General features: G+C 37.3%; 1 protein-coding gene across 2 annotated transcripts in view; it reads left to right on the plus strand.

Annotated features, from left to right (window-relative positions):
* The window catches only part of NSMCE2 (NSE2 (MMS21) homolog, SMC5-SMC6 complex SUMO ligase), a 134,600-nt gene that overhangs the window by 78,916 nt on the left and 42,373 nt on the right, over window positions 1–13,311 (plus strand). Inside the window, exons 1-2 of one of the 2 annotated variants that reach the window (XM_069780052.1) lie at window positions 5,882–6,080; window positions 7,988–8,134. The exons of the other annotated variant lie outside the window; for it this stretch is intronic. Coding sequence (XP_069636153.1) covers window positions 5,897–6,080; window positions 7,988–8,134 — 331 coding nt within the window. The 5' untranslated portion in view covers window positions 5,882–5,896. Of the gene's footprint in view, window positions 1–5,881; window positions 6,081–7,987; window positions 8,135–13,311 lie in introns of those variants that run through there. 2 annotated transcript variants of the gene reach the window in all.

Genomic DNA, 13,311 nt, shown 5'->3' on the forward strand with positions numbered 1-13,311 from the left:
ACCATGTGCTGAGCTCTAGATTAAACACACAGGAGCACGATAGTCTAGCACTGCATGGGACCTTCATTACAAAGTATTAACTGTTTTCCATAAATACGTAAGAAATACTCTGTTGAACTGAAACCAACATCCTATGTTACATGTGCATCCTAAAATGACAGATGAAAGCTCTCAGTTCTCAAATCACTTTTCTGTTCCAGTTATGAATCGAAGATGATTTTCTTTAATATTTTCATATGACAGAACAAACAGAACACATTATGCAAAGCTGTAAATCATGCACAGTGCTGAAAGAATTTATATCCACTTAACCACTACAGGCTGTGAGGATGTCCATCTTGTTGCCTTCTTCTCCTGGGTCTTGAAGTGTGTTTGAGGTACAGTATAGGAACTAATATGTCTGTGAGTTGATGATAGAAGAGTGATAGGAATTTTTGACTAACAAATTGTGTTCTGTGGATATATTCAGTTTCAGCACTGCTTTTAACAACAAAATGGAGGCTTTTTTTTCCTCCCCCCTTCAAACTGATTTTATCAGGTACATCTAACCTGAGGAACTCTTTTTCATATATGATAGATGGCATGCTTAAATTCCTTATTCCTCATGAGTTGTGAATAATACAGTTATTACTAAGCAAATTTGCCATTACATGTAGTACTTGCATAGCATGAGCTACAGATAGCCAGAAGAAACCTGTTCTTTGTCTGTTGCACTATTTTTTATGTGACTGTACCCCTGTAGAACCAACCTTACTGACTAAGGTTGTCCTGTGATCCTTTAATCTTAAAAATAGCCCTTTTTGCTGGAGTTTGTCTGAGGTTGATTCATGAGCATAGTCATACAAGATCCAGTAGCATCATTGGACTGACTGTTAATCACTGTCACCTTTTGAGAAGAAGAGACTGAATGTTAAATTGCTCATTTCTAAACAGCTGCCAAATTCTTTTTGAAAAGCCATTAGTCTAGCAGATTTCACTGCTTCTGTTTTTTGGTTTTTCCACACTTAAAATATATGGCAAGCCTTTTATACTTACGGTGGCAGGTGTTTTTGTGAAGTATTAGTAGACAAATTTGCCCTGAGATTAACTACAGACCAGAAACTGCCAACAGGTGTCTGCAGTTGAAAAGATCTTCCAGGTCATGAGAGTCCTTAGTCTTGGGGGAGTCGAGTCACTGAAGGCGATACGAATAGAGAGACATGCTTTTTACTAAGCAAGTTAGAAACTCCTACTTTAAGGCATAATACGCTAGCTTGTGTATTTCAGATCAGCTGTGCCAGCTGAGAAGTTCTTAACTTTCTGCATCAACACTGCACATTACAAAGTTAATTTCCTAAATCCACATTTAGGAATCTAAATCTGGAGCCATATTTTTAGTTTATATATAAACTCAGAGTATCTCTTTAGCTCCCTCATAGAGAAATTTGATTATCTTCTTTATTATGTTGCCCTCTGTATATCAGGGAATGTCTGCAGCTCAGGATGAGTGTTTACAGACATGTGCAGACATATTGAGTTCCTCTGCCTGCGTTGTCTCTATATCTAGCCAGTTCAGTGCCATGCAAATGTGGCTATACAAATTCTGAATCAGCACTAGCCTCCATCAGTTCACCCAAGGGAATGGGCGAAGGAGCTCTGTTTACACCTACCTATGCAGATATGCTGTCAGATTCTTCAAAACTCCAGAGAATGAAGATTGTAATTAGAACAATATGCTCATATTTCTGCTTAGATAGATGTCTCTACATGTGGGTTAATTTGCTTTTAATGCTTGTTCCTCCTGAGCAGAGGTCAAGCCTCTGCTTGAGACATCAGCATGATTAATACTACACTGGATATCTAGCACAGCATCATTACTGTATTTTTTTAAGCAGGTAAAAATAGGTAGCAAGAACTGAGAAGTTTTTAATAGGCTGTGAACCTGTTGACATACCTTCTCTTTAAAGAGGAGCACACAAAAAAAGAAAACATTCTGTATGTAGGATGTATGAAGTTTATTCCAAAACTGCTTGAACAGAGTTGTTTAAAGAAAAAGATCATGTTTGCAGTTCAGGTATTGTTTTAGACCTTAGTAAAATACTACAGAATGTGAATCAGTCGATGGTTATCTGTGATGAGCAGGTAAACAAAAGATTTATTTCCCAATGGGTTTTTCATATGATGGTGACAAACTCCATTGCACAACAATGGTCACATTCCAAAGCTGCAACCAGGTTCTGGAGGGCTTAATTTCACAACTGCTTGCTGTGTCCTATTGCATTACAGTGACCTTTCAATAAAGAAGGGAGATTGCTGGTTTGTTTTTTTGTTTGTTTTTTTTTTAACTTAAAAACTGAATGAGGATATAGTGCAGTGCCCTACTTCATCATAGCAAATTTTGTCCTTGACATTTTTAAATTATGTCCTCTAGTAAAGTATTCAGAAGCTTTTGTGTTTTCTAGCTTTTTATTAAACTTATAATGTGTAGATCTACTTAAGGTTTGCATTTACATTGGCAATACAGTTAACTGTAAAAAAAAGTAATTCTGATATTGAGAGACTGACATTAAAAGTATGTTTTTCTGGCATAGCAACTTATATATCATCCTTTTGACATATCAACACAACAAAATCATTTATTGTTTAGCTTATATGTGCGTGGTTTTTTTCAAGGTGAACTTCCTGAAGCCCTGATTTCTAAAAATTATTTTTAGAAAATATTTTTTTTTAGAAAAAATAGCTACAAAGCAAAAATAAAGTTATGTTAACATGATATGATATAAGAAGGTTATAAAAAGTCATCTAAGTATTATTTAGTTCTTGGCTGTTACAATTTATTTTGTGCTTATGACATTCCCTACATAGTGACTTATTTTGGAGTTTGAATTTTAATAACATGAAGCACTCTGCTACAAGTACACTCTTACTTCATAGTGTGAAACAGTTATGTAATCTTCAGAATAATGTCAGTGAAAAATTACTCTGAAGCTGATAAATGAAGACAGTATCCAACAACCTGCAAGCAAGCTGAAGAGGCCAGATCTGCAATGAAAAATATTTTACTATTGGTCCTGGGAAGGCAAGGTAGAGAGAAGCCTAACAGACACTAGCCATAACGAGGAAAGAGCAGCTAGTTAGCTAGTTTCTTAAAACAGGTGGGTCTTAGATCATCTGTGTCTCATAGGACTGTGAACATCACATTTAGACCTGAGCAGGCATTAAGTGAACAGTATATAGATTGTGAAGCTTGAGTAAATGCCTATTCATGATAACTGAATAGTAACTATTAAGCCCATTCTCAGCTACAACCTTGCCCATCATCCACATTGTTTATGTTGGGTGTGTGCTCAGGTGCAGACTTAGGTCTGAGCCTGGGAGATGCTCTCAATGAGGAAAGCTTGAGGCTGCTAGCCTGACCCCAAGCTGTCAATCATGTGGTTTGATCTGATCAGATGCAGGGAGATCTGATCACCTAACAACTGCAACTCACCAGCAGATCACATAACCTCTGCTGTTTGTAATCATAATTTGGATGCTTTGAGCCTGAGCTACAGCTGTGCTGGCAGCTGGCAGCATGGTGCCAGCCGTGACGCCTAGAAGACTTTGCTTTCAAACAGCTGTTGACTTTACAGTATAGACAGAGGCCAGGAATTACCCCTGAAATTCAGTGAGAATTAAATTGAATGTGTAACACTAGCTTTGAAGTGGTCTGTAGTGTTAGTGTGAATAGATGCCTTCAGAAGAGTCCATGGCTCTAATGACATTCCTAGCAGCGAGAAAAGGTCACTTCCATAGTGAAGGTCTCCCCCCAATTTCCACACCAGAAGGAATGTTTCTGTGGTGCCAGTGAGTCTGAAAGCAGTCTAAGCAATTAGCGAGAAGGGCTTGAAAATTCCAACGCAAGAAGCAGGACTGCTCAGGAGTGGAGGCGCTTGGGATTTTTCAGCCTGATTAGCTCCACTGACAGAGAGGTGATGTATGCTAATTACAGCTCCTTAACCTCCTTAGAAGCAGTTGCATAAAAGCACAGAACATCTCCATGTTGAAACATAAGGCACTGCAGCATTCCCTGGCTTCTCTACATTGGTATTCTCAGACCATCTGTACAATCCATTGACCTGCCTGGATGATGCATAGAAAGGTGTGTCTGTGAGCCAACCCGCCAGTGGTTGTGGGTACAGGAATGGGAAAGTTTCTCATTAGGACATGTGGCTAAGTAATATAAGCCCTGATGCTATCTCTTTGGGTCAGTCAGCCTTTGAGAGTGGATCATGAAAACTGCCGTGCAGTATTTAGCCAGTGCTCTGTCGTGCAGGTCTGATCCAAGTATAAAGAATAGAAAAGTGCTTTTTTATGTAAAATGTCTTTCAGCTTTACCAGGTGACATTTTCTAATCTGGTGTGGTTTTTATGCTGTCTTCATTATAACAAGAAATAACGGCATTTGATCTATAATAGGCAACGTGATGAATTCTGATTGTTCAGTATTGCTTGGAGGGGGAAGGAGAGATCAACACGATATTTAAATTAACTCTTTGTAAATACGAAAGTCTTGTCATAGATAATGACTGTCACATTTTTTCCAGGAATTATAATGAAAGGATGTTTTCCAACTATTTTTCAACACATTTTTTCCAGGTGGTTCATGGAACAGATTGTTTAAGACTTAAAATAGAAAAGCAGTCTTTAGGCAAAAAATTGTTTTAAGATACTGTCTTTAAAATAAACAACCAAAGACTTGAACAAAAGATCTTAACTTGAAATAATGCTTTCTGTTCTGCTTTTTTTTCTAGGCAGTTCTCTTTAAATTGATGGTAGTGTTGTAACAGCAAAACATAATTCCTGTATAGAGATTAATTCATAAACAATAATTAAATAATAGGGGATGTTTTATATATGTAGCACTAGAGTTTAATCTGAAAACCTTGCATATTGCATGGACTTTTATGAGACACTACAGGAAATATGTGCCACAGCAAGCACTTCACACCATCAAAAAATATGCCTAGATTTTATGCAGGTCATCAGCATTGAGGTAACTGTCATCCCTACTCTATAGTGAACTTTTTCCAAAAGTTCTATACACATTTGGTTTAATGTTTGGTTTCAACATTAATTCAGGTGAAAATTAATATTTAAGTGAAACCTGATGACTGTAAACATGGCAAAGAAATGTTAGTGCACTTTTTTTTTTTCTTCAGAAATTGGATCTTCTAACTGGTTAGGCATTGAGTACAGGGATCCTTCTGTAACCATTGACAATGTCACTTTCCCAGATCCTGTTGTAACTATTGACATTGACAGTCTTTTTACTTCTCAGTTAGCTTTTCTTCAAGAGCTGAACTGGAAGTTATTTGACTGCTCTTTCTCCAAAATCTAGCAAAAGTACAGTATTCTGCTGGGTTTGAGAGTAAATACACAAATGACTTGCTGTTCCTGGATGAGATGTATGAATTTTACATTAAGAAATAAGTATTTTAAGCACACGTCAAAGGAAGTAATGATGTACTTGAAGTGCTGTTAGAAAGGCATGTATTAAGTTTGAATATACTATTAACTAATTCAAAGTCTGTCCAGAAACACTGAAGAATGCAAAATATATGAGCTAGGCCTATACCCATGGCCACGGTGGGACTTGATCCAGCACTGTTATTCTTAAAATTTGTGTTTATGGTCTTTTATAGTTATCAGTGTAGTCAATTTAAGCAGGAATTTTCCCCTTTTACTAATGTTTTTAAGATACCGTGTATATTTTACATGCTGTGTATATATTCACTTCTGTAACTGTGCCTGCTACCTACTCCTGTCAAGTGTTGTGCCAGCCATGGGGGATTCACTGATTTGAGCTCTATCTCACACTCCTTCCTTGCAGTGCCTTTATCTCTGCGGTCTTTCCTTTTCTGGTCAATGGCTGATGGATGTGTTCTGAAGTTTTGCTCTCACTGTGGCAGTGCCATCTAGCCAGATCCCAGCTCGAGAAGATCTTCCTAGAAGGTCCTTTCCTTGAGAAACAGTCTGGCACCAGAGCCCCCTCTAGACATTCAATCTTGTTCGTCCTCATTGAGGATCTAGATATCCACTGCCCTTGTGGTTTGTCACCAGGTACATGGAGGGTCATGCATCAGCATTGAGTTACGTTGAGACATCTCTAATGATAAGTCCTACAACCTTGCTCTTAAATCCTGCCTGCTCTTGAAGTAAGAACAGCAGGAGGAGCACTCTAGGTGATTCCTGCTAATTAGGCTGATAATCCAGCAAGGCTTTTTAACTCTTCTGTATGGAGCCTACAGTAAAAGCTGTTTAATATGCAGTCTAGCTTGTGTAATAGTAAATAAATCAAACTGCTTTGACAGTGTATTGTGACTGCATCAGTTTAGGAAAAAACCCACAGTGGATTCAAAATACCTGCTTTAAAAGTTAGGAAAATCGAACACAAAAAAATGCCTTTGCTGCTATTTTTATTAATCTTGTATTCTTGACTTACTTCTGTGAACTAATTTTCCTGGAAATAGATTTTGTGTTAAATCCTGTTGCTCACCACCACTTACGATATTAAGCCATATTCTGATAAGTATTAGCTGTTCAGAGATTGCACAGCAGAGCTGCCTGGCATGAAGCATATGTACTAGCACAGTTCCTTTTATTTCGAAAGGCTTAGATGTCCTTGCCGGTGCTTCACTGTAACTAAGTTTCCCTTCATTTTCATTTCCTTCATTTCCATTATTTTCAGAAGTAGTCTTATTTTTCTACTTTCAGTTTTACTCAGTTATTTTTCATCCTTGATCAGTATTTTTGTTTTGGGATGCTACAAATGCAGACACACAGCTGTGACAGCTGTGAATTTCCCGCAGATTTTGTCTTAAATACAACAAATTGCTGCTGTCAGTACCTGTTGTAAAGCTGTGGTTGTCTGTTGCTTGCTACAGGGTAATGGTTGCAGTCATATTTTGCAGCCACTCAGGGTATCCACCCATAATGTGAGCATGTAGTCTGACTTTTCTTTTTCAAAAGCTGGCTTATCCGTACAGAATTTTGCAATACTGAGACCTCAAGTTCAGTGAGCTGTTTTTCCTGTCCTAGTAGAAACTGAAAGTGACTTACATTTCCAGAAAGAAAGGACCATGTAATTGTGTAAAAGATTGTATTTACAGAAAATGTCATGGAACGTGGAAAGTACTATTTTTGCATCCTTATATTCAGTAGATATGTTGCAATGCTATAATAACTGTTTTTGCTAAACCTGAATTTCATGACTATTTAATCCATAGGCCCTGCTTATATAATGGATGGATTTATCAGAATGAATTGAAAATGAAATCCCAAGTTCTTCACTTCAGAATTGAAGGGCAGAAATCTAGACACATTGAATAAGTTCTGAATCTACAGATTTAGAAGGTTTGAAAGTGAATTGTGTATGACCATTCTATTTTAACTGTTTAAAATAGCAATTGCTAGAGTAGATGAAAGCAGCAGTTCATGAAAGCAGTTCATGTATTCAGGTTTCCTGTCCTGAGGGAGACAGACATACTGCTTTGGAAGAAAGGGTAGAAACCCAAGCAGGGATCATTATGTCTAAGGACAAAAAAAATATTCCTGACTTCCTCATTTAGAGAGGTTCATGTATAACCCTGAAGAAATATGTTTTCAGTTCTTTTAAATCATTTTCTTGGTGTTCATGCTTCAATAAAGACATCTTAATTTCTCTGCAGATGATCTCAGTGCATTCTAAGAAGTACAAAGCAACTGTTCAATGCCAACAAGTTGAGGTTATACCCTTTCAACTAAGATAGCGTAACTGGAAATAGCAGTTCCCAGTCCATTGTAAATGAGAAGTAAAACCAGTTAGCTTAAACCACCGTGAAGGTGACTTTTAAAGGATGTTCTGACTGTGTGAGCAAAACCTAAACAAGCAGAATATACCTTTCTGACCATTTAGCCTTTCCTGTCTGTGACCCATTATCTCACTATGTCCTTGACACCTGCCTTTGTTGCTGGTCTCAATCTTCCAGCTCTCCTTGGGCACCTTTATCCTTTCTCTCATGACACCTTACTAAGCATAGGAGAAGCTCCAAGACAAAGTCCTGTCCTCCTCCTCCAAGTGTCTCTTCAAAACTGCTCTGCTGTGCTGCGTAGAGAGCACTCTAATCTAATTACAGGTGGGCAGATGGCATGTTGTGATTGTTCTTCCTCATTGGCTGCAAATCCTGTGCATCCTATTATTTGTTACCCCGTCTTTGCTACCACCCCCAGACCAACCCACTTGTTTGTCTCCTCCACCTGGTTTGTCTTGCCTTTTAGGTTGCATGCTTCAGAGCAGAGATTGTCATTTTACCTAGTATAATGCTGCTCTGATCAGGCTGGCATTCAGATGCTACTGCAATATAGATATTATGTAATTGTAATACTTCTGCAGAGATGGAACAAGTGTTTTATATAAAAAGAGCTTCATTCTCTTCCAAGATGCACCACATGCAAATATTTTGTGGGCTTAACTATGAGCAGAAGCTTATATCATACACATCTAAATAGAGCTACTTTGGCAGACTCCCTGTGACAAGAGCCGGCATTCTATGAATGTAATTTAATCAATGAACTGTATTTAAACCACTGAAATTTATTCAGTCTAAACATATCCAGACTCTTTCATGACAAACATTTAATCCTTCAAGATTGCATAACTGAGAGATTTAGGGATTAGTTAGCTTTGAAAAATAGGTCAGGGAAAACATCTACATTTGGTTAAAAGCTAATCGGGCAAGGAAATAAGTAAAATAGTATAAAAGCTTTAGAAAAAGTCTTTTACAAAATGAGTTTTATGTAATGGTACAAAGAATGTTTTCTATTTATGAGAGATGCAGAGCCTCATCCCCTGCCTTTGTTTACACTGCTAGAATTCAAGGGAAACTCCACTAAACAAGTGATGCAAGTGTGTACAGAGTTAGGAGTTGTGTATTTTGTTTCTCTTGTGTCCAATGCTTTGGAATAACTTCATACAATTTTATAAAAACTTCAAAATTACTATTAAGAGCAGTGATTTGCAAGTAATGGACAATATCAAAAGTTGCAGTGAAAATAGGACTGCAATCCTAGAAGGGGGATTATGAAAGAAAAGCTTAGGAATCACTGCAGTGGGGCTGTTGACCTAAATCTAATAATCTCCCCAACCACTGAGGTCTGAATTCCTTCTTTCAACTACTATTCAATTTTTCTTCCTCACTTCACCTCTTTTGCTCTCTGAAACAGACTGTCTGCTTTCTAGGGCTGTCTGGCATCATGGAATGGCTTGTATTGTCAGAGGTTATACAGTCTTACCATCTGGGTTCATAAGGGTTTTGTTCTTTCAGATTATTGGAGAAATAAGTTCCAAAATGCCCTGCAAGCTGGTGCTCAGTTTAATCAAGGTCTTTGTGATTCATAGAGAAAGAGATGCTGTCTCTGAGATGCACTGCATAAGTCTGTGTAACTTTGTGCTTTTGAGTGTTGTAAGAAGCAAAAAGCACAGAAATATCTTCAAAACTGCAGCACATCTCACAACGGAAAATGTGCTCCCATGAACAGGGATTGCAGACTAAATTTTTTCACCTCGTGAAATTTCTTTGTAATACACTGTATACTTTGCAGTTTAACATCAGCAAAGCTAAAATCCATCACAGCACTAGATCTGCACAGTCTTCTAGTTAAATGAACAGTTGAACAATATTTAAAAAAAAAAAAAATTTTTTATTGTCTACAGTAAGTATCTCCATCTCCAACATATCCTGGATTAAAAAAATGAATGTTCTCAACCACTACATAGAGTTGCTGTAAAATTAGCTGGTATTATAATTCCTATGAATACAGTTCTTGCAACCTTATCCTTTCTCTAACAAAACATACATTTGCCCTGATTAAGGGCTGTGGAGATTTAAGCTACTGACAGGGTGTATTATTGTTTATTTGTTCAAGGTTTTTTAGCTTTCTAAAATTTCATTATTTCAAGGTGACATGAATGTAACTAACCAATTTATCTCTTTCTTTAAACAGTTATCGTTGGAACACATGGAGTGTTTTATTTTTCTACCTGAAAAAGAGTTTTAGTAAGTGGCAGTTTGTATTGCAGGCATGTGATATCGAGATGGCAGCTTCGTTACAGAAACATTGAAAAGCATGCTAAAGGTTAGCTTGAGTTGAGCATTCAAACTTAGGTAAATTAGTAATGAAGCTTCTTACTAGGCTGGGAAAATGAGAAAGGAGAAAAAAAATACCCAGCAATGCATGAATCATTGACTTGTGATCCAAAATTCAGCATTAGAGTCCCTTGTAGCACTATGAAAATCTCTTCTGTAGTTCTGTAGAACTGATTTCCTTTTTGTTCTTTGCTGTTTTCAAATCTTATTTTATAAGCTATTATTTTCTGTGCTGTGCCTTCTCAGTTACCTCATTCCTCTGTTAACCGTCTGATCAGATGCTTTTATATGCATCTATTTTCTTGTCTTATTTAACACAATACATTAGATTCTGATTCAGCTGAGAAGCAGGAAGATAAATGGCACAGGGTTTTGATTCCCAGTTCTAGGCTCAGATCTGAACAGCCCAGATGCTGTGAGGCTGTTGGGCGTCCATAGGAGCAGCAAAAGTCAGTGGAATGCAAAGATGGCCCATGCCACTCATCTCCTCTGTGAGCCATGCAAGTGCCTCAGAGAGGAATGGTGGTATTTTGAGCTTTATTAGCTGAGCTGCAAAGTTTAAAAAACATTGTGGAGTCTGCACAGATCTAAGCTTGATAGAAATCCCTGTAACTTTTTTTATTGAGAGCTTATTTTAGAACTGGAATTTCTTTGCATCGTAAATTCTCTCGTTTCTTTTGTCCTTGTGCTTGACAGATATGGCAAAAACAGCCAAAAATAGGATTTTTGTTTGTTGAACTGATTAAAATAGAAAAATTCTTATGTATTGAAAATTGTGAAAATGCTTGCTGGGAAAAAATGGACAAGTGAAATGATATGCAATGTCCCAGAGTTGACTTGAACTGTGGTGTTCTTGTTTGTGTAACCGCTATGAAACTGGCAGGAATGGCATTTCCAGCTTCAAGAACCCTAACAGTGCTCTAACGCAACCTCTCCTTACAAGACCTACCTCCTGCTTCTCTGGCCTGCCATATTCCAAGTCCTGAACACCTACAGTCCCTTGTCAGGGCAGTCAGAGAAAACGGGGTGGCAATGGAGCCTCTCCCATGCAATATGGCTTTGAATTAGACCCTTGGGCTTCCTTGCCTCTTACTGCCGCAAAGTCTGGCAAGACTAGGATCTTGTGGGCCTTGCAACGGCTAGATTCCTGAGTCTACAGCAGAAAATTTGGGAGATCTAGTACAGCGAGGCTCTTTTGTGTTTGGAAAAGTTCCTTTTTCCCCAGCAACTCATCAGAAAATCAGAAACATGCTGGTGACATGAAAAAGGTGTATAAATCCACAATGTTTTCTTGAAACATATAGGAAATCGGTCAACTATGTTTTCCATTGCAGAATTTGTGGTTAGCTTCAGCTGATCATCAGTTGCTCATGAATTTAAGACAGAAGCATATTTGGAGCCACATCTGGTTTGGGGGACTTTCTGCAGCATCCTGTGTAAGCTGGCAGGAGTTACATGAAATTGCAGGGTATCAGAGAAGCAGAGAACTGTCATTTAATGCAAATGTCTAAAAGACATTTAATTTCTGCTATTGAGGATTTTGCTTCAACTTCTATACTCAAATGCTGAATTTAGAAAATTCCACTGAGAGGCTGAGATAGCCTAGTCCCCACTATCAATCTTTGTCTTTATTTTCTTGAGTTCACCAGTCAAAACCAGTATTTTCTCAAGACCTTTCAAATTTAGATTAATTCCAAGCATTAGATTTAGTCATGAATCCCCTGGTATAACTGTGTACATAAAAATGTAGATAATGTAAAATATTTATTGTTCAGGACAATTTTTGCAGAAGCCAGCTGTTGAGTCTATGACATGATACAGACTAGACTCCCTTACAGGGGCATTCAATCAGAGCAGCAGGGTTTGTTTCATTATGCAGTGGTATATGCTTTTGATGTTGACTTTCATATTCAGTTGTTTATGACCCAAATTTTGGATTTAGCTTTCAGTTACTGTAGAGTTCACTGCATCATCTAATGTGAACTATCATAAAAGAATAATACACTAGTGGGGGAAAATGAGACAACAAGCTGGCCATCTTGATACTTTACAGTCTAAAGACAAACAACTCAAATGTGTTTCATAGACAAAAGAAAAAATCTTATGCTAAAATTAACAACCTGAACTGCAGTCCCCAAGCTATAGCTATAGCTATAATTGTTTCTCTGTTAACTTGAGCAGATACTTGTCTTTTATTATCCTCTGACAAACTTGGGAACACAAGCACAATGACAAGACAGTCATAACTAAATGCTGTTCAAAACATAATAGTCATTTTACAGTCAACTTTTTATATTTGTTGCATCACAAAGATTTATTGAAGCGATAAAGGTGGTTATGGAAAACACTGTCCAGTAACTATGGCAACAGTTATTTGATCTCACAATAATTAGCTTAACATTTGGTTGCACAACACTTTCACAATACCTCCTTGGTTAGTTCATTAAACAAAATTAGCTTTTGTTTGAACTTTCATCATTTGTTGTTTTAAGATTAGTCTTAAGGTCATAAGAATTGAAAAATGTATTTTCAAGCTGCTATTGTACATGAATAATTGATGCTATAAGTGAATTTGTTAACCTCTATGCAGTAACACCCAATGTATTAGTTCTAGATGTATTTTGTTGGTTAAACTGAAAATTATGTAATATATAGATATAGGTGTACACACAGTGTCAGTGTGGAAGATTTGTGAGTGCTTGCATGAATATCAATATGTGCACACACATAATTCGAAGTTAAAAGAAAATTATGAAGGCTCTAAGGGCCACCTTAAAAACTAAGTGTCTGAATTAAAATTATTATTTTATCCCCTCCTCTTTCCCCCACACATAAGCAGTCAGATAGCCTTTAAGTTACACAGTCACAGTTTACTTTTTCCTCTCAATTCTGATTCAGTATTTTGTATTCTCTACCTTGTTGGCTATATGGTCAATGCCTTTTTCTTACTGCTGTTACAGGTATTGTTTACAGTCTGTAAGTTATTAAATACCAAGACTTCATTGTGTTAAGATGTAAACATAGACAGAGAACAAAAGGCCCATTTGTTGTTTACTGCAGACTAATCAAACACTTTTCTTAATGCAGAGTTAGTGCTTCTGTTGTGCTTTTTTTTATGGTACTCATTACTGCAGTATCTGCAAGCATTAATGAATTTGTTTTTACAT

The sequence above is a fragment of the Haliaeetus albicilla genome, chromosome 3 (genome assembly GCF_947461875.1).
Source record: "Haliaeetus albicilla chromosome 3, bHalAlb1.1, whole genome shotgun sequence".
NCBI lineage: Eukaryota > Metazoa > Chordata > Aves > Accipitriformes > Accipitridae > Haliaeetus > Haliaeetus albicilla.